The 20,194-nt window shown below is 38.7% G+C and overlaps 1 protein-coding gene across 3 annotated transcripts in view; it reads right to left on the reverse strand.

The window, feature by feature from the left end:
• ACOT12 (acyl-CoA thioesterase 12) overlaps positions 1-20,194 on the reverse strand; it is a 59,293-nt gene that overhangs the window by 23,053 nt on the left and 16,046 nt on the right. For all 3 annotated transcript variants that reach the window (XM_049649732.1, XM_049649731.1, XM_049649733.1), the window contains exons 4-7: positions 16,874-16,975; positions 11,001-11,136; positions 2,438-2,594; positions 303-422 (exon numbers count right to left, since the gene is read on the reverse strand). In XM_049649732.1, the coding sequence (XP_049505689.1) occupies positions 303-422; positions 2,438-2,594; positions 11,001-11,136; positions 16,874-16,975 (515 nt within the window). The remainder of the gene's footprint in view (positions 1-302; positions 423-2,437; positions 2,595-11,000; positions 11,137-16,873; positions 16,976-20,194) is intronic.

A 20,194-nucleotide genomic window follows, 5' to 3' on the forward strand; every position in this document is an offset into this window, starting at 1 on the left:
GGGTGGGAGGGAGGGCAGGGTGGGTGATGGGTATTGAGGAGGGCACCTTTTGGGATGAGCACTGGGTGTTGTATGGAAACCAATTTGACAGTAAATTTCATATATTAAAAAATAAAAAAATAAAAATAAAAAAATAAAAATAAATAAAATTTAGGGAAAAAACGTAAAAAAAAAAAAATTAGAAGGAACTTGGTTATTTTAAAGTAGTCCCTACACTTACCTCTACACTGAAATAAGAAAATTTATTCATTTGCAAGTTTGAATTTGTCCACAGCAGCCTAAGAGCACTAAAAATGCTTTACCAGGTCTGAAATGTATTGTTGACAATGGCATTGAAAACAAGACGATCTCCAACAGCAGATGGTCCCCGAAACTTAAACATGTCCACGGACTTTAGGAGGGGGTGTGCCCTACAGAGGCGGCTGATGAAACAAAGGGAAGAGAGAGAGGAGAAAGAGGTCACTCTTCAAAGTATTTTCATGAACTGCTAATTTGCGTAACAAATGTGACAAATATTACTTTTTTTTTAATGTTTTTTAATTGTTTGTTTATATTTTGAGAGAGAGAGAGAGCAGGAGAGGAACAGAGAGAGACGGAGAGAGAGAATCTGAAGTAGGCTCCAGGCTCTGAGCTGTCAGCACAGAGCCCGACTCGGAGCTTGAACTCACAAGCTGTGAGTTCACGACCTGAGTCAAAGTTGGACGCTTAACTGACTGAGCTACCCAGGAGCCCCTCAGTGTGTTTTCTAAATAAACATCTTTTAACTCTTGTAAGAATGAAATAAATAACTAGATTACATAAGTTGAGAGTGGGTCTGTACAATCCCTGCAAACATTTTGGGAAATACTATGTCCCCAAGCTGGAGGGTCTTTACTGAGATGCTTGGTGCTTCTGCTCTTGTGGTGACAGTCATGCTCTTGTTTTGTTCCCTATCTCAGTCCCTCTGAAAAACAAACCAAGGTCTTCTGTCCTCATTTGAGGGTTCTATTCATCCTGACAGCTCATGGCCACAATCACAGGAAGTTGTAACTCTCAGGTTGGAGGGGAGCACAGTGAAGGAACTACCAGCTAGTGCTATTCACACTAGTTTCTTAGCTTCAACTGAATTCACTCACATATCAAAAGACTCATATTTTTCCCTATTGGAAAATTACCTAGATTGCTACACAAAGCCTGAAAGGCTACAAGGTACACATTTTACAATTTTGTATGTGTGTGTGAAATTTTGAAATTTTGTAAAGTATATTTAATCTCAGAAAGTTACTTTGGTAATTTTCTACATTTTAGATCCCCACGGTAGTCATTCAATTACTCAAAGGAATTGTGCCAACACTATGTGAACAGATTCTGCCACAGTTAATTATATTGTAAGCCTTACAAAAGAACAGGTTCAAATTCTTTATTGCCATTGAGAACGACAATCTCATTTTAAAAACAAGCTCTCTTATTTACGTATAATTTATAGGAAGGATTATTACAGGTTTCTAACTATGGTCACAACTATAGACATACTCATCATAAAATTCTTTTCATTTTGGGAAAATAAAATCTTAACAATGTTCCATGGTTACAAGATCATCAGTAGGGCAATCCCTGTTCAAATGCATTTTCCGAATACACAGTGTTCCTTAAAACTGCTCAACTGCCTACATGGGTCCATTAATAATAAAATACCTTTTTTTGAAACTGAGGAGTACTTAAAAGTATTCTTTCAAGTTCCTCTCTTTGTTATCTTATTTTTCAGTTAATCCTTTGGCCATAATGATTCTAACCAGCACCTTCAAAGGTCAAACCAAATTGTAAAGTGTCTTTAAAAAAGTTTGCAATTTGAGTATTTTTAAGTGTAAAGGTCGTCTTCCATTTCTATTCTGCATCCACCATGTCATAACTATCATTACAAGAAGCTGCAGCGTTACAAGATCAACATTTACAATTCAGAATAAAGTACTAGAACTGTCATTTCATTTTTATTTTTGAGCCAAGAACATAAGCATTCACCTTTAAACAAAAGGGCAGATTAGGGGCTCCTGATTGGCTCAGCAGGTTAAGTGTCCGACTCTTGGTTTCAGCTCAGGTCATAATCTCGTGGTTTGTTGAGTTGGAGCCCCACACCCAGCTCCACATGCAGAGCCCGCTTGGGATTCCCTCTCTTTCATTCTCTCTCTCTCTCTCCCTCCCTCTCTCTGCCCATTCTTTGCTCATGCTCTCTCTCTCTCTCTCTCTCTCTCTCTCTCTCTCTCAAAATAAATAAACTTAAAAAATGAAAAAAAAGGACAGATTAATCCTAAGGTAAACAGATAAATGACTTATTTTCTAATTTTAATAAATGGCAACACTCTCCTCTCCTTCTCTCCTAGCTCAATAACCAGGACTCAGACCCTTTCTGATCTCTCCCCACTGGACACAACATCACACACCAAAAGTCAAAACCAAGAACCTTGCAGAAATAGTAGCCAGACTCTCCATCCAAGCCATAATTTGGCCACCAAATGTATTTCCATGATGGTTTGCATGGGGTGGGAGGACAAGTTCAATGCTCTGAACAGCGGTGCCACCTGTAGAAACCATTCCTTCCTCTTCATCACAAATGGGATCTGAAGGAGGGATACAGACATTAATATTGGTGGAATTAACTGCACAAACTGGGACTACTATTTTTCCTTCCTAGCTGTACCCTTAACTAGTGGGATTTTTAGAAAAATTAAATTATTCCTGAAGACTTAAATCTCCTGAGGAAATAAACAGGTTTGATTCTAAAGAGTGACCTTCATGAATTCCAGGGAATTGGATAGCTGATTAGAAAGGCCCTTTTAGAGATTGTATTCTAATCTATCATACAAGTTCATTGGAATTTTGATTAAAATAATGATTAAATTTAAACTTGAGTTGTTTGGAGTGGAGAAGGGGCAGATCATTGTCGGGAAAGTCAGAAAGAAATTTGGGGGTTGATGGTATGTTACTATCTTGATTGTGGTGATGGTTTTCTGGGTGTACACGTCTCAAAACAAACTGTATACTTCAAATATGAGCACATGAATTTAGGGTATACCAGTTATTATTTATAATTATAATAATTATTATGTTATTTATAACTGCATTATGTATGCATAATATTATTTATGGTGCATCAATTATACCTCAATAAAGTTGTTAAAATGAAAGGACTTTGAGCTATAAAGGGCCAAAGATACAGAAAATCTGGAATAGTTTGCTCTAGTATAAACTTCAGAATGGGAATGTGGCCTCCATAGTTACTGTTTTGCAATGAATGCAGTCACCAACAGAAATGGCACAATGAGTTGTACTTCTCAGTGTCCTTCTGCTTCCTTCGAATCATATCTGTTCATTTACTGACAAATTGGTTTTTACTCTCAACAATGGAGAAATCATTTACTCTGGCTGCAAAGCAGTAAAATGTATTCAATTATGCGTCTTGCATCATCTAGTGAATCATCAGCTAGGCCTAAATCTTGTGTGCCTTTGTTGAGGAAGTAGAGGGAGGATTTACAAATCAGGGGGACCATCCCGGTTGTCCTGTCAGAGGCAGAGCTGAGCTTGCAGCCCAAGAGCATAGATTAGGCAGCTGTTGGGAACTGGGAATGGGGCCATTCTTGGCACAGTCACACATAAGTGAGCAGAGAAGTGTGGCTACAAAGACCTGAACTGCATTTCCTCATGAACTTTTTAGATTTATAATTAATTGATGGTCTTTTAATTTTTTTCCCCTTCATTTCACTGATCATTTCAGTCTCCTACTTGAAAACATGTCAGAAACTTCTAAAAACACCCTAGTACAAAAGCCCAGGGGCGCTTGGGTGGCTCAGTTGGTTAAGTGGCTGGCTTCAGCTCAGGTCATGATCTCAAAGGCTCTGAGTTCAGGCCCCACATTGGGCTCTGTGCTGACAACTCAGAGCTTAGAGCCTGCTTTAGATTCTGTGTCTCCTCTCTCAGTTCCTCCCCCACTCACACTCTGTCTCTGTCTCAAAAATAATTAAAACGTTAAAACTAAATGAAAAATAAATAAAAGCCCAAATCCTTCCCTTGGCTAGGGAAGTCCTTCCTTCCTTGTCTGGTCTGTCTACTTCTCCAGTCCCAGCGAGTCTGATTGCGACTACTACCACTCTCCTCCCATCATATTCTCTTTCACTCTCTCTCTTTGTTCTAGCTATGAGGGCCTTTTTTCAGTCCTATAACTAAGTACTGTCTTCAACATCAGGGAATTTGCACGTATTGTTTGCTCTATCAGCAGCACTATCACATTCTTCCACTTATCTCTTATCCCCTATTTTTATAGGGGAGCAAATTTTGCCACCTCAAGATATGCCTTTTTGGCATGTTGCTTCTTTTAGGCTTATTATTTTTAAGAAACCATAGAGAAGCTCTGAAAACCCAGTAGAAATTGCCCTTTGGTAAGTGACATTTATGTGTATAAGAAAAATCTCTATTTGTAAGCATATTTCCCTTGCTGTACCAGAAAGAGGGGGATGACTGTAAATCTAGAAATTTACCAGAGAAGACAATGATTTAAATCTACAAAATAACCTTATCCTTGTTTACTGTGCTTTCCTCGGTAACCTCCCATAACTGACCCACCACCCCCAATATCATCTTTTGTCTTTGACTTTGCCATTTCAATGAGTTACTCATTTTTTTCTGGATCTCTCCCATGTATATAGGCAGTATCCTGTAATTAAACTTTTGTTTGATTTTCTCCTGTTAATCTGTCTCATGACAATTTAATTCCCAGACCAGCTAGAAGAAGCTTATAAAGTAAAACTTTTCCACCTCAACACTATGTTGGCTCATCTCAGTCAACACTTCCTCAGGAAAGCCTTCCAGATCTAACAGCTAATTCCCATTTATGAGCTCACACATGCATCTTTCTTTTATAATTATACTTTTATTTTTCTTTGTGTGATCTTTGACCCACTAGATCCGAAGCTCCTTTGGACAAGAACTGATTTTCTTTTTAAATTCTAATATAATTCCTTAATATGAGCACTCAGTAAATATTTATTGAATGAATGAATGAATGAATGAACTTAATTTTGCTGATTTATTCCACATAGTCCTCGCTTTCAACAGAATTTTCTAGGTAACAAAGTGTACCAATGTACACTTTTGTATGTTGTTTACTAGAGTTCCTACTGCTTTGCATTTTCACTTAATACTGTAGACTCTTCAAATTTTTCCAGTTTTGTGGGTGTGAAATATCTTATATTGGTTATAATTTGGATTTCCCTGATTAATGTGGTCCATCATCTTTTCATATGGATACCAAACTTTCTTGTTACCTCTGAATAAAATGTCTATGTCATTTGCTTCAAATGCTATTTTTCTCCCATTCTTCTATCCTTTCTTTCTGGAACTCTGATTAGATGCATATTAGACTTCTTACTCCTTTCTCTATATCTCCAAATCTTTCATATATTTCCCAATTCTTTGCCCATCCATCTGCATTCTAGGTAACTCCTTCAGATCTATCTTCCAGTTACTGTCTTATCTGCTGTTTAATTCATTCGTTGAGTTTTAAATTTAAATTATTATATATATTTTTGTATAGAAATTCTCTTTCTTTGTCAAACCTTCTAGGTAATTTTTTTAATTCCTGAATAATACTTTTGATTCTATTTCTTTAAAATATATTAACGTTTTTACTTCAACATTCTTTATGTGATAAATGCAGTAATTGTAGTCTTTGTAGGCTTCCTCAAAGGGGGCCCACCTCCCCAAAGCACCTTCAGAAGGTGATTCCTCTAGATTTTGGTGACTTATTTATTTTTATTTTTCAGGATTTTTGACTAGGAGTTCATATGCCTTGGATCTGTATCTGTGGGAATTCTTTAGAGTGGGGCTTAAAGTTATGTCTCCAGAGGTTTGCATTTGTGGCTGCCAGTCACCTGGGGGTACTGTAACACAGTGCCACTTCATAATAAATTTCTCTTGGTCTGTTTCAGTACAAACAAGTGATGTGGATTCTGATACCAAATCTACCTAAGAATGTACCTGTGATTGAATTCTCAAAGGAAAACAGGTCCCCCCATCCCCAACCCCACCCGTTTTACCTAGGGTTAAGGTCTCAATGAGATAGGAAAGCACCCCTACCAAAGCTCATTGAGGATTAGGATTTTTTTCAACTGACTCACTGAAAGTATCATTTTTTTAGGTTTGCAGGTCCATTTAAGGTTCCCTGATTCAACCTTCCACCTATCATGGGCCACTGGCTTTGTTTCCTGAGCCTATGCAGGCCCATTAAAACACAAGTTCTAGGTCTTCTAGTATCTACAGAGTCCCAAGCAAATTTGTGTTTTCCAATTATGGCCGGACTTCAAGATTTTCTCTTATTCTTCTTCCTGCTGAGATGTGTTTGCAAAGATGTTTGTAAATATTTTATCCAGAAATTTTAGCTTGTTCTAGACACCAAATCCACCATATTGCTGTAATCAGAATTGGACTGCTTCCTAAAGTGATATTTAAACACACATGAAATCTTGAATCTTTCAACTTCTTTTTTCTCTCTTTTTTTGCCATTACTGACATTGTCAGATGATGTCCTATTAATACCTAAAACTGTACTGATTTTTTTAGGTTAATATCTCTTGCTTTTTTGTTGAAAATAAATATAAACTACCTCTAAAATGCACTGTTAAATGAAAAAAAAAAAGAAAAGTGCATAGCTATTTGAATATTGTGCTCTAAGTGTGTGTGTGTGTGTGTGTGTGTGTGTGTGTGTGTGTGTGTGTGTAATATTGGTTGTCTTTCAAGATAGGAACTGGTTAACTGGGAGATACTGATGGCAGGAAGTCATAGCTTTTTTAAAAAAAAATATTTATTTTGAGAGAGAGCATGCACATGTGTGTGCATTGGGGAGGAGCAGAGAGAGAGGGAGACAGAAAATCCCAAGCAGGCTCCACATCATCAGTGCAGAGTCTAATGCAGGGCTCAATCCCATGACCATGAGATCATGACCTGAGCCAAAATCAAAATTGGACACTCAACCAACTGAGCCACCAAAGCGCTCTGGAAGTCTTATCTTTTAACTGAATGCCCTCATACCTTTTGAACTTTCACCCTGTGCATGTGTGCTACCTATTTTTAAATAATTTAAAATAATGATAAAATAAAAAATTGAGTAGGCAATATATTATGGAAAACATTGTAAAGACACAAATGTAAGGCAATTCCTTCTTTTCTGAGCGATAACTTTAAAGACAAAGCTACTTGATTCTTATAAAGACATACATGGCATACACTGGGATACAAAGAGGTGGGTACTAGGGCAGGTCATGTATGCATAAGCATGTATGCAGAAATATACTGAATACAGGTGACCTACGACATGGATGCAAAAATATACTGAGTACAGGTGACCTCAGCGTAGAAGCATGCTTATTTACAGGTAACTGCCAATCATTGGAGAAATATAGCTCTCCTAGGCTCAGAGACCAAGTTAGGTCACAGTTCTGTCTGTGTACTCAAGTATGGTAAACAAACCTCACCCTTTCTACAGACTTCCAAATAAGACCATACCTGTCCAGAGGTCAATTACAATACTTGTACTTTGGATGTTCGTTAAGTATTGTGTCATCATTCTGTTTGGACAATTTTGCATTCATTCTACAATTTCAGGTCAGGAACTTTGACCTGAATTGAGGTCATTTTAACTGTTGTTTTCCTTCTCACAACCAGAATGAATTAACACAGGATAATGCTCATAAAGATTTGATTTCTCACTAAAAAAATAATTTAATGCTCCAAATATGAAGTCTTTTCCTATATACCAAGCCTCCAAACAGTGACTCAGTGGTACAAGAACACACTCCAAAGAAGTCCTGCTTTTATGTAATCTAATCTCATCTGTTTCCCTTTTCTTCTGAAAGCATATGATTTTAACTAAAATTTCTCACTGTTCCAATGATATGAATTTCAATCACACAAAATCTTAAAAGAGATTCCAATTAGTTCTGATATTACTATCAATGTTAGAACCCTGGGTTTTCTAAAAACACTGTTCAATAACAGAGATGATCTAGCTGTCTTCCTTCAGAAGGTATTGTCCAGTTCAAGACAAACCCTATCAGATACACTGGGCAGCAGGTGGACAAAACACGCACTCAAGGGCAACTTAAAGTTCTGGGGTCTGGCTCTGACATTAACAGAAATTGCTTTTAGGTTCTATGGTTGCTTCGGTGGCATGAAAGCTTGTAAAATTTCTAAAAAGATAAAATCAACAAAATTAAGTTAAAAGTTGTATTGTACAAAGGAATGTAGAATCATCCACTTTTACAGCAGATTAGAGGAAACATGATAGAAACAGACTTCTAAAAATCTATAATTCTGAAGTATTTTTTTACTTTAAAGAGAGAAAGAGATAGTGTAAGCTGGGGAGAGGGCTGAGGGAGAGAGGTAGAGAGGGAAAGAGGGAGAAAAGGAAAGATAGAGGAGGAGAGAGAGAGAGAGAGATGAAGAGAGGGACAGAGGGACAGGGGGAGAGAGGGAGAGAGGGAAAGAGAGAGAGAATGGATCCTAAGCAGGCTCCACGCTCAGCACATAGCCTGATGTGGCACTTCTGGGATCATGACCTGAGGTGAAATCAAGAGTTGGACACTCAATCAACTGAGCCACCCAGGCACCCCTTCAAAATCTATAATTCTAAACTGAACCAGACCCATAGAGGAGATCTTGCCCAACTTCCTAACACACTGAAACTGAAGTCAATTGCAATCATTTTACCTCTACATTTGAATGGCTGTAGCATGTGAGAATGACTTTTCTATTCCCAATTCAGTGGACAGTTTTTATTTCTCACTTCCTGGAACACAGTTGACCACTCATTTCTTCATGTAACTCTACTCCCTTGACTTATGATGCTAGTCTCTCTGGTTCTCGCTGCATCCCTCCCACTAGTCCCTCTAGGTCTTCTTTGTAGATCCATCCTCCTCCTCTGATCATCTCTTATGGCCATGTTCTGCAGGTTCCACTCTTGGCCCACCACCCTCTTGCCCCTATGAGCCCTCCCTGGGTGACTGTAGGTACTGGCTTCATTTGAATTGCCATCTGTAAGCTGCTGTGTCTCAAACTAAATCTCCCCAGCCTGGTTTTGTCCTTTTGGTTGTTCCACAGCACATGAGACTAAACTGAACTCATCATCCACCTCATCAAAACTGCCCCTCTCCTGCCCCTCATATGCATGACCTCAGTTCAAGATACTACCATTAATTAGCTAGTTGCTCACACCAGAAACCTGAGAGTTTTCCTGAACTTCTTCTTCCTCACCCATCTCCCCATCAGTGACCCTATTCTACTGATTTTACCCCTTGTATAGTTTTGGACTTTTCTCCTCCTTTCTATACTACCACTGCCTGGAGTAGCCACTCCTCATCCTTTGCCTAGTCTCCCTGCATATAGTCTCTTCTCCTCTACACAGAATGACCATATTAAATGCCAGCCTAATCATGCAACAAGTGTGCCCAAATCTGTATCAGCTCTCTTTAAGGAGAGAATAAAGTTTAAGCCTCTTAACTTGACCTAGGAGAGCCTCCATGATACAGTCCTATCTTTTCATGTACTGCCTCCTTCCACCTTGAATTTTCTTTGTAGTTTGCCCTTGTTCACATGGTTCGGCCACTTTATTACTTTAGCAAAAATGCATTTAAAATATATTTTGGTACAGAGACCATCTTTACAAAAGGATGGACTCTTCTCAGCATAGTAATTTAATGATGAAGTCTTCATTTCTTCTAAAGTAGCTTTGTAGGGCTCCCGGGTGGCTCAGTCAGTTAAGCGTCGGGACTCTTGATTTCGGCTCAGGTCATGATCTCATGCTTCATGAGTTTGAGCCCCACATTGGGCTGACAGCACAAAGCCTGCTTGGGATTCTCTCTCTCCCTTTCTCCCCTTCCCCCATTAGCTCCCATGAGCACACAGTATCTCTCTCAAAATAAATAAATTTTAAAAAAGTAGCTTGGTAACGGGCATTGTCTTTTAAAAGGTCTGCAATAGAAGCCTTTGAAAAACTTTTTTCCAACCAAAAGGTCATCTGTAAGGTTGTCCCCAGGCCATGATGATGTCATGCAGGGCAGAATAAAGCCCACACACACAGGTCACCCCTGCTTCTGCTTTTCCTCTCTCCTCTGGCCTCTGTGTCTCCTCTTCTTCCTTCCTCTCTTCTAATATTCTCATTCTGATCCTTTCCTTCCTCTTCTACTAGTAGCTGCCTTGGAGCCCAGGAAAGTTGAATCTTCTGGGAACTTCCTGTCTCACCACTGGGAGCAGAGTGGCTCAAGCTAGACCACTCCACTTCCTCCCCTTCACCACTTTGCTCTCCCTGAAAGGTCATCTTCCCTGGGGCTGAAGGAGATGGGGTCAGAAGTAAAGGAAGGGCAGGGGAGGGGCAAAGTGGCCCTCTTTTCCATGCCATTCTGGCCCCATGAGGCCTCCAAGAGCCTGGGGGTTTGCAGCCAGAGAACTAAGACACTCTGGCTAATCAAACAGTGCTACTGGGGGAAGAGCCAGGAAACAGAAATAGAATCTTATCGCTTCCATTCATAGCTCCTGTGATCTTTAGCAAGGCTCATCACGGCTCACTTTCAGTTTTCTCCTGTGTTGGTATTATAAGCAGTTCATATGAAGTAATGAAAGAGAGCCTGCTTAGTAAACTGTGAAGCACCAGATGGACATATCCCTGTGCTGTTGTTCCTTCATTCTTTGGTCACTACTGAGTGCATACTTACCAACAAGGACTGCCTGGTCCCTGTGACCCTTCTTTTCCTCTCTCCTCCCCTGTAGATCCTCCAATTTAAAGAGGTCTTAGATAGCTGCAGTTATATTTTGAATTGGCCAGGCCCTTCCTTCTCCAGCCACTGAGTTTGTTGGGGAAGACACCTACCATTGCCAGGGCTGAACTGTAATAACAAGGTGAAAATAAATGTACTCTAAGAAAGGACCCCTCTGCTTGTCACAGTCATATAATTAAAGTTCCCATAAGTAGATTTACTGACCATCAAACTCGTTATTTTCTTTCATCAAGTTTTTAAAGGTATCTTCATGATGTAATCGAACTTTCCTTCTCTCTGAAGCCAGATTATGTTCCACATGATCTTGCTCAGTCAGAAGTGTGACTGGTTTTAAATGAATCTAGAGAAAGAAAAACATTTATCTTTCATTGCCTTGTTAAATTATAAAAGCGCAGCATGGATTTTGCAAAACCAATGATATGTTATATTGTTTTCTAACTCCAAGTAAATAGAGTATTTCTGGGGGCACCTGGATGGCTCAGTCCATGAAGCATCTGACTTTTGATATCAGGTCAGGTCATGATCTCATGGTTGTGGGATTGGCACCTGTGTTGAGCTCTGTGCTGACAGTGAGCCTGCTTGGGATTCTTTCTCTCCCTTTCTCTCTACTCCTCTCCGGCTTGAGCTCACTCTCTCTCTTTCAAAAATAAATAAATAAACTTAAAAAAATTTTTTTTAAATATTTATTTTTGAGAGAGAGAGAGAGAGAGAGAGAGAGACAGAGACAGTGCATGAGCAGGGGAGGGCAGAGAGAGAGGCAGACACAGAATCCAAAGCAGGCTCCAGGCTCTGAACTGCCAGCACAGAGCCCGATGCAGGGCTTGAACTCACTGACTGTGAGATCATGACCTGAGCCGAAGTCAGATGTTTAACTGACTGAGCCACCAGTAATAATCTTCTTTAAATACATTATGTGTACATCTCTTTCTTCAGTAGAAAGATCTAGTCTTGTTATATCATAGTTGTCATTATGAAGTGCCCTTACAGTGTATTTTTTATGTACATTTTAGTTTTTCTCTGAGTCCAGAGGGATGCCACTTCCTCTGCCATAATCAAACAGTCATTCCAGTGACAGCCCTTTCCCAGTCTCTAGATACAGGGGTGCTCATCTCCTGAATCAATAGCAAGATAGTTAGGATGGTTGTTCTCACCATGACCTTGCCATCCCAGTTTTCCTATAGTGTGTGAGGGACTGAAGTTATCCAAATAAGACTCTGATTCTCCCAGGGGCAGTATGGTATAACCAGGAGGTTTTTAGAAAATTGCATTTATAAGGTTAAATATCATGAACGTTTCTTATTTTGTTATAAAATCATCTGTGAGAACATTTATATTGTTTTCAATATTTTGCTATTAGAACAATGATGCGTGAGGGCTCCTGGGTGGCTCAGTCAGTTAAGCGCCCGACTTGGGCTCAGGTCATGATCTCGCAGTTCGTGGATTCAAGCCCTGTGTTGAGCTCTGTGCTGACAGTTCAGAGCCTGGAGCCTGCTTTGGATTCTGTGTCTCCCTCTCTCTCTCTGCCCCTCCCCTGCTTGTGCTCTGTCTCTGTGTCTCAAAAAAATAAATAAAATGTTAAAAAAGTTAAAAAAAATTTTTAAATAGACCATTCCTGGGTGTTTTCACACATATTATTTGACTAAGTTTTTTTCTTAAAATATCTTTAAACTAAAAAAGTCAATATAGGCATAATTATTTCTTCATATAATATATGCTTTAAAGAGTTTTCCAAATATTAATTTTCCCTGATTTTTAAAATTTTCAACAGGCCTACAGAATAAAAAATTCTTCAAATTAATGAATGAGGAGAGGAACTTTGAATCCTCTGAATTCTTACTATGAAATGTTTTCTACTTTTTGCAAAATTAAAATCTCAAAGGAAGGGAATAAAGATGTACTCGAGAAAGGTATCATGTACTGAGAGAGATTTCTAATTTGGAAATTTCATCACACAGTGAAAACATTGTCTAATAAGCAAATTGAAAGAATCAGTAGGTCAGAACAAAGCTTTAATTGACCTCCCGAAATCTGGAACTATGGTGCAGCAGAACGAAGGGCTCAAGCTCTGCCAGAAAAGCCTGTCTGCTAACCTGCATGCATGAAAAAGTCACCCTGCGGCTGGATGGGAATAATTCCATGCTTGTTTCCAGGACACCTAAAGGCTGGCACTGACCCTTAGCCAAGACTACAAAACAGCTAAGGGATTCATAATATGCTGCTTTCAAGTCTAAGATTCCCCTGGAGTACCTTGTCTAATTTGTTTAGGAATATAGAGACTTGATAACTTACACTGGTTTAGCTCTATACAACCTTGTTTTAGTTATGTGACCAGCAGGGTGTAAAAGTCCACCTAGTAAACTTGTGCCTTGGCTCTCCAATCTTCATCCAGATGAAGCATATTTTGTATAACTGAAAAGGACTGTGAGAGTGAAAAACAGAGAGCTTCCCCCTAAGGTCAGGAATAAGACCAGGATGTCCACTCTCACCACTTCTATTCAACATGGTACTGGAAGTCCTACCCACAACAATCAGACAACAAAAAGAAATAAAAGGTATCTGAATTGGTAAGGAAGAAGTGAAACTCACTATTTGTAGATGAAATGATACTATATATATAAAATCTTAACTCCACCCAAAAATTACTAGAACTGAAAAATGAATTCAGTAAAGTTGCAGTGTACAATGTATAGAAATCTGTTGCATTCCTATACACTAATGATAAAGCAGCAGAGAATGGAATTAAGAAAACAATCCTATTTACAAATGCACCCCAAACAATAAAACAGCTATCAAAAAACTTAACCAAAGAGGTGAAAAACCTGTACTCTGAAAATTGTAAAACACTGATGAAAGAAATTCAAGATCATGCAAAGAACAGAAAACTCAGAAATAAACCCACAAATACATGGTCAATTAAGCTTTAACAAAGAAGGAATGAATATACAATGGAAAAAAAAGACAGTGTCTTCAACAAATGGTGTTGGGAAAATTGGATAGACACATGCAAAACAATGAAACTGGACCCCTTTCTTTCACCATATACAAAAATAAACTGTAAATGGATTAAAGGCCTAAATGTAAGACCTGAAACCATAAAAATCCTTAAAGAGAGCACAGGCAGTAATTTCTTTGACATTGGCTATAGCAACATTTTTCTAGATATGTCTCCTGAGGCAAGGGAAATAAAAACAAAAATAAGCTATTGGGACTGTATCAAAATAAAAAGTTTCCGCACAATAAAGAAAACAACAAAACTAAAAGGCTACCTACTGAATGGGAGAAGATATTTGCAAATTAGATACCTGATAAAGGATTCGTATCCAAAATATATAAAGAACTGATACAATTCAGCACCCAAAAACAAATAATCCAATAAAAAAGGGACAGAAGACATAAACAGACATTTATCCAAAGAAGATATACAGATGGCCAACAGACAAATGAAAAGATAGTCAACATCACTCATCATTAGGGAAATGCAAATCAAAACTACAATGAGATATCACTTCACACCTGTCAGAATGGCTAAAATCAACAACACAAAAAACAATAGGTGTTGGGAGAGGATGTGGAGAAAAAGGAAACCTTGTGCACTGCTGGTAGGAATGCAAACTGGTGCAGCCACTGTGGAAAATAGTAGAGGGGGTTCCTCAAAAAATTAAAAATAAAACTACCCTAGGATCCAGTAATAGCATTACTGGGTATTTATTACCAAAATACAGAAACACTAATACAGAGGGATACAAGCATCCCTATGTTTATAGCAGCATTATTTACAATAACCAAACTATGGAAGCATTCTAAGTGTTCACTGATAGATGAATGGATGAAGAAGATGTGGTATATACATATACAATAGACTATTATTCAGCCATCAAAAAGAATGAAATTTTGCCACCTACAACTACGTGGATGGATATAGAGTGTATTATGCTAAGCAAAATAAGTCAGTCAAAGAAAAGACAGATGCCATATGATCTCACTCATATGTGGAATTTAAGAAACAGAACACATGAGCAAAGGAGAAAGAGAGAGAGAAAGACAAACCAAGAAACAGACTTAATTACAGAGAATTCCACCCAAGGGAGCTGGGTGGGTGGATGGGTGAAATAAGGGATAGGGATTAAAGAGTACACCTATCATGATGAAAAACAAATAATAATAATAATAATAATAATAATAATAATAATAATAAAGGAAAAGAACCCCAAGAGCTATGCCTGAAGTCTTAAACTTCTCTGCTGTTCGCCGGTGCTTTCTTTCTCCTACAAACAACCTCTTCTAGTTTAGTAAGGCCCTGCCCGAGCATACCCTGTGGTGTTCTGTGAGTCCTTCAATGATCCGGCCTATGAAACTGATGAACTAACTAATAAGCCTAGTTAACCATTGCCCGTCTCATCCTGGAACAAACTCACTTTGGATAGAGATGCAGGTAGGCCTGTTGGTTCATACCAAACCGCTGACTTTTTGTGGCTCTCTTTGTGATGTGCCCCTGAACAAGAACATTACTAACTGGAAAATAATTCATTTGGGAAAGCTGTTTTACAATAAAGGTTATCTGAGCCAACTTATAATGGCAGGACCATAAGGCATCTGACTTCCCAGAAATGCTCTCAGAAAAAGTTTCTTCAGGCTCAGGACAGGTTTAACTGAAGTGTTACTATAGTATTCTTATTTCATGAGTCCCTGAAGCCAAAATGAGAAGTCTCACGCTTGAGAGGAAAAACGATAGTCCTTGTGTTCTTCTCCGTGGAAGGAACAGGATGGGATGGTGATGTGGACTCCTTTCTGTCACTTTTTCTCAGATATGGAAAATCTGCAATCACCCCCATAGTCTCTCATTCTCAGGGTTTGGAGATTTGGGGGGACTCTGGGAAAAAAAACAATGGTTTGCAAGACCTATCTCAATGTCTTAGATTTTAGTGAACATAGGATCCTGGGATGCTTTGTCAAAGTACAGATTCCAAGTTCCTATACTAGTGATTCTAATTCAGTAGGTCTGAGACATAGCCCAGAAAGCTGCATTTTCAGTATTAGCTGATATGAACTTCAGTTTCAAATAGAATGCCCTTGGGCAATATGAATATGTCTTGTTGAATGTCTAATATTGGACAGAGACTGGGGGAAGTGCCGTGGTGCACAAAATTCTTCAGGGACACCTGCCACCCAGGCATCAGGATGGACTGAGTCAGATCCTTCTATATCTTTGCTTGTTGGCCCAAGTAAGGAGTTGCTGGTGAGTACTGCCCTACTGTCATCTCTGTTGGGTACAGAGAAAATATGGCTTTGTCCCGGCTCTAAAGTTGGATGCAGGCTGAAGAACACTTTTGCAGAGTAAGAGGTACCCCTTGTTGCTTCAATATGGAACTAGGAGAAGCTACTATGCCCATGTTTGAAGTGATCCTTGCAGTGAGAGATTTAATTCTAAATTGGATTATTACCTTTAGACTAAATGGGGACCCTCCCCCTGATCCTAAAAATGAAAGCCAAGAAACAATGAGTAAACCCCCAGCAGACTATAGACAAGCTGCTCTGGGCCCATAGCCAGGTAGGCCTGCTGGGCACACATACACATATCAGAATAATGCATATATTTTAAGGTTGTTTTTACTCCATATGCCCTGAAGCTTATTTCTAAACTTAAATAGTTCAGCCTCTTTGACATTCTTCCTTCAGGTATAAACAAATGATTGGACTATAATATGCAAGTTCTGACTAAACTGTTCTTGCTTTTTTAAAAAAAATTATTTTAACTCAACTTTGAGTTATATAACCATAAAAGAAAAGAACTAACCCAGTAAACACTGTTTTTGAGAAACTGATAGGCACTTTGGATCATTTAAAACACAGTGTTTTTTTCCTCTTTAACAAACTGACTACATCTCCCTTCCTCTAAGGTTCTTAACACTGTATTACCACAGAAGGACAAATTTTACAAAAATATTGATGGATAAAAAATCTTGGGAAAGCATACTGCACAGTAACAAGAAATGTCTTTTTCTCCATAATAATTCTGATGCAATCATTACTATGTCCCTGAATTACATCATAGATACTTCTTCACACAGAAAATTTACCTTTTCTTTTCCAACTGGTTTGGCTACAAATGTAGAGAAAGCCACACTAACAAGTTTCTCAATACCAGTGAGCATGTCCTGTACTATCACCTTGATGCTGATCTAAAATGAAAAGAAAAATAAATAAGGAAACGTTCAGCCATCCAGAAAACAGATGAGATCACAGCAATCAAAATTCAGTCATGCATTTCAATGTTCTTTTGTTTTTGAATTAAATCAGCATTTTAATTTATTTTTAAGCAACACTATTCTTTCAGTGATGTTCCATAAAATTAAAATATAACTTTTTTTCTGGGGCACATGGGTGGCTCAGTTGGTTGAGCGTCCAACTTTTGATTTGGGCTCAGGTCATGATCTCACGGTTCATGTGCTGACAGCACGGAGCCTGCTTGTGAGTCTCTCTCTCCTTCTTTCTCTGCCTGTCTCCTGCTTATGCTTTGTCTCTGTCTCTCAAAATAAATAAACTTAAAAAAAACTTTTTTCTTATTAGAAAAATAGATATTTGACATGGAAAATTTGGTAAACATAAAAATACATAAATGATAAAAATGGAATCTGATTACCCAGAGTAAATATTATTAGTAATCCCATTACCCATATTAATAATCACTAATGTTTAGGTGAATTTTATTCCCATTTTATGTGTGTGTATGTATTTACATAAAATTATCACACTGTATTTACAGTTTCATGTTATAATTTTAAAAACTGGCATTATCTGACAAGTATTTTCTAATCTCATTATTACTATATGTGCTTTTGAAAACAAGATACTAATTAATGCCTTGTAGACCATTAAGGAGATACCCCATAACTTTTTTTAATCTTCAGTCTCTGGCTTTTATAACTGAGTTAACATGGACAAACTGCATCATGTTATCAGTAGCTTTGTTGCCTTTTTCAGAAATTTTGTTTTTCAGGAAGAGCAAGAAGGTGGCTGAGGCACTTTTTGGTGACACTACAAGGGAATGGATTTCCTTATGGGAAAAGATCTGAAGCTTAGGTCCTGAGGATTTCACTTTGTACAAGTATTGGTAAACTCAGGAATCTGTTGTTAGATTTTGGCTAATAAACACTTGCCCCACATATCCCTGATATGTAACACTATCTTCTTGGACTCATGGGCAACCTCAGGCCTCTTAGTTTAGCACTGTATTATTAACTATAGAGAACAGCTGTTTCTACATCTTCACCAACTACCTCATGTGCAAAAATAATCAATAATCCATAATTCATTTTACATCACTTACCTTATGAATGCAAGTGAGTATTTTCACAGTAACACTCAAGTTAACTCGACAGTGGTTAACCAAATTTAAACCATCCATTCTCAAGCCCACAATTCTGGAGAGTTTAAACAAGTTCCAAACACTGTCTTCTGTTAGAACAGTTAACTTAGTTATGTATGACGGCCAAATGTCTCATAAACATACGTAAGGGGGACTTTCACTTTGTGTCATGAAAAAGTAAGTCAGATTGGAATTACACCCTGCAAAAACAACTAGAAAACTGAACCAACTATTTTCACACTAGGATAGCAGACAATGTAGAAATGTCACCACTAAGAAGAGGGAAACAGACAAGAGGAACACTTGAATTTCTGGGCTCTCAGCCAGAAGGTAAGTCCCAGACTATGGCCAAGGAGGGGAAACTGAACCTTCCTGAAATGAGGAGGCAGAAATCAAGACCAACGCTCCTGGGATTTGTGGGCATTCCCAGAAAAAAATGTAACTACAAAAGGAAAGAATTCCAAAAATCTGCACACAGTCCTGTTAAGTGTTTGGGATGACACCAGTCTGACGTTTACAAGGTGGACGTTTACAAGGCCAGACATGAGCACCTTCTGAGGCAAAACTGATTCCTGGGGAGTGTAACATGAGCAGTCCCGAGAACTTATGCAGAACTGAGAGTCTGGTGTTCCCACCAGCCAGACCTTATTGAATACACAACATATGCAGAGACCACACAAGACTTCAACTTGGAAGAGGGACTAAATTAGCCCTAGTCAAGGCTAGGATTTACTTTCCTTGGGATCAGAAATCTGTGCTTTTAGGGGTGCCTGGGTGGCTTAGTCAGCTAAGCATCCGACTCTTCATGTTGGCTCAGGTCATGATCTCACGGTTCATGAGACAGAGTCCCTTGTTGGGCTCTGTGCTGACAGCATGCAGCATGGAGCCTGCTTAGGTTTCTCCGCACCCCCCACCCCGCCCCGCTCTCTCTGGCCCTCACCCACCTCTTGAGCATGAGTGCATGCTCTTTTTCTTTCTCTCAAAAAAATAAACATTTAAAAAAGAATCTGTGCTTTTAAACTCACCGGTTTTTCTTTTCTTAGCTTTTAATCAAATTTCCTTTGGAAATTCTACCTTTTCTCATGGAATAGGAGGAAAAGGATAAAAGAAAAGGAGCTGTTATCCGTGTTTGGGCTGAATATAAGGTAGAGTGCTAGCCTGTAGTAGGGAGGCTGAGAAAGTACCATCACGATCGTTGCTGACAGAGCTGACTTTTAACACAAAGATTTCCTTTCTGATTTCAAGTGTTTTGTATTCTGTTCATAGGGATACTGGGGGAAAGTGACTAACTCAGGGTAAAACCATCACCATTAGGTATGGTTACTGTCAAATAGTTCTGTTGAATAGGAATATGGGTTGAATCCAGTACCTTATAATGTGACCTTATTTTGGAAATAGGGTGGTTCAGATGTAATTGGTTAAGGTGGGGTCATACCAGAGTAGGGTGGTCTCCTAGTCCAATGTGACTGATGTCCTTCTAAAAAGGAGGGATTTGGACACAGACCCTCAGAACACTATGTGAACATGAAGGCAGAGATCAGGATGATGTGGCAGAAGCCAAGGCAAATCACCAGAAGAAAGCACTGGGACACACTCTCTCAGCCCCCAGAAAGAATCAACCCTACAGACTCCTTGATTTAGCATGTCTATCCTCTAGAGATGTGAGACAATAAATATCTGTTGTTTAAGCCATCTGGTCTGTGGTATTCCACTATGCCCTAACAAACAAATATAAGTCCCTATATATCTTTTGTGCCCAAAGATCAAAGGGACTGCTACAAACCAACATAGAAGATGCAAAATGGGATCCAGTAAACCCTTTGCTACTGGTTCAATCAGAACAGAAAATTCAAAAGCCCCTGAGAATGCTGCATTCACAACTATGGTAAAGAAAATAAAACCGAGTGGGTGAAGAAGAAAAATCTAAACTTCCTTTCTCACTTCAGTTACTCTACCTTTCAAAAACTAGTTAATTATGGGGCTAGTTTCCACTAGAGGGTGCAGAGATGGAGAAAAAGCAGAGTCAGTATAA

This window comes from Panthera uncia (genome assembly GCF_023721935.1).
Source record: "Panthera uncia isolate 11264 chromosome A1 unlocalized genomic scaffold, Puncia_PCG_1.0 HiC_scaffold_17, whole genome shotgun sequence".
Lineage (NCBI taxonomy): Eukaryota > Metazoa > Chordata > Mammalia > Carnivora > Felidae > Panthera > Panthera uncia.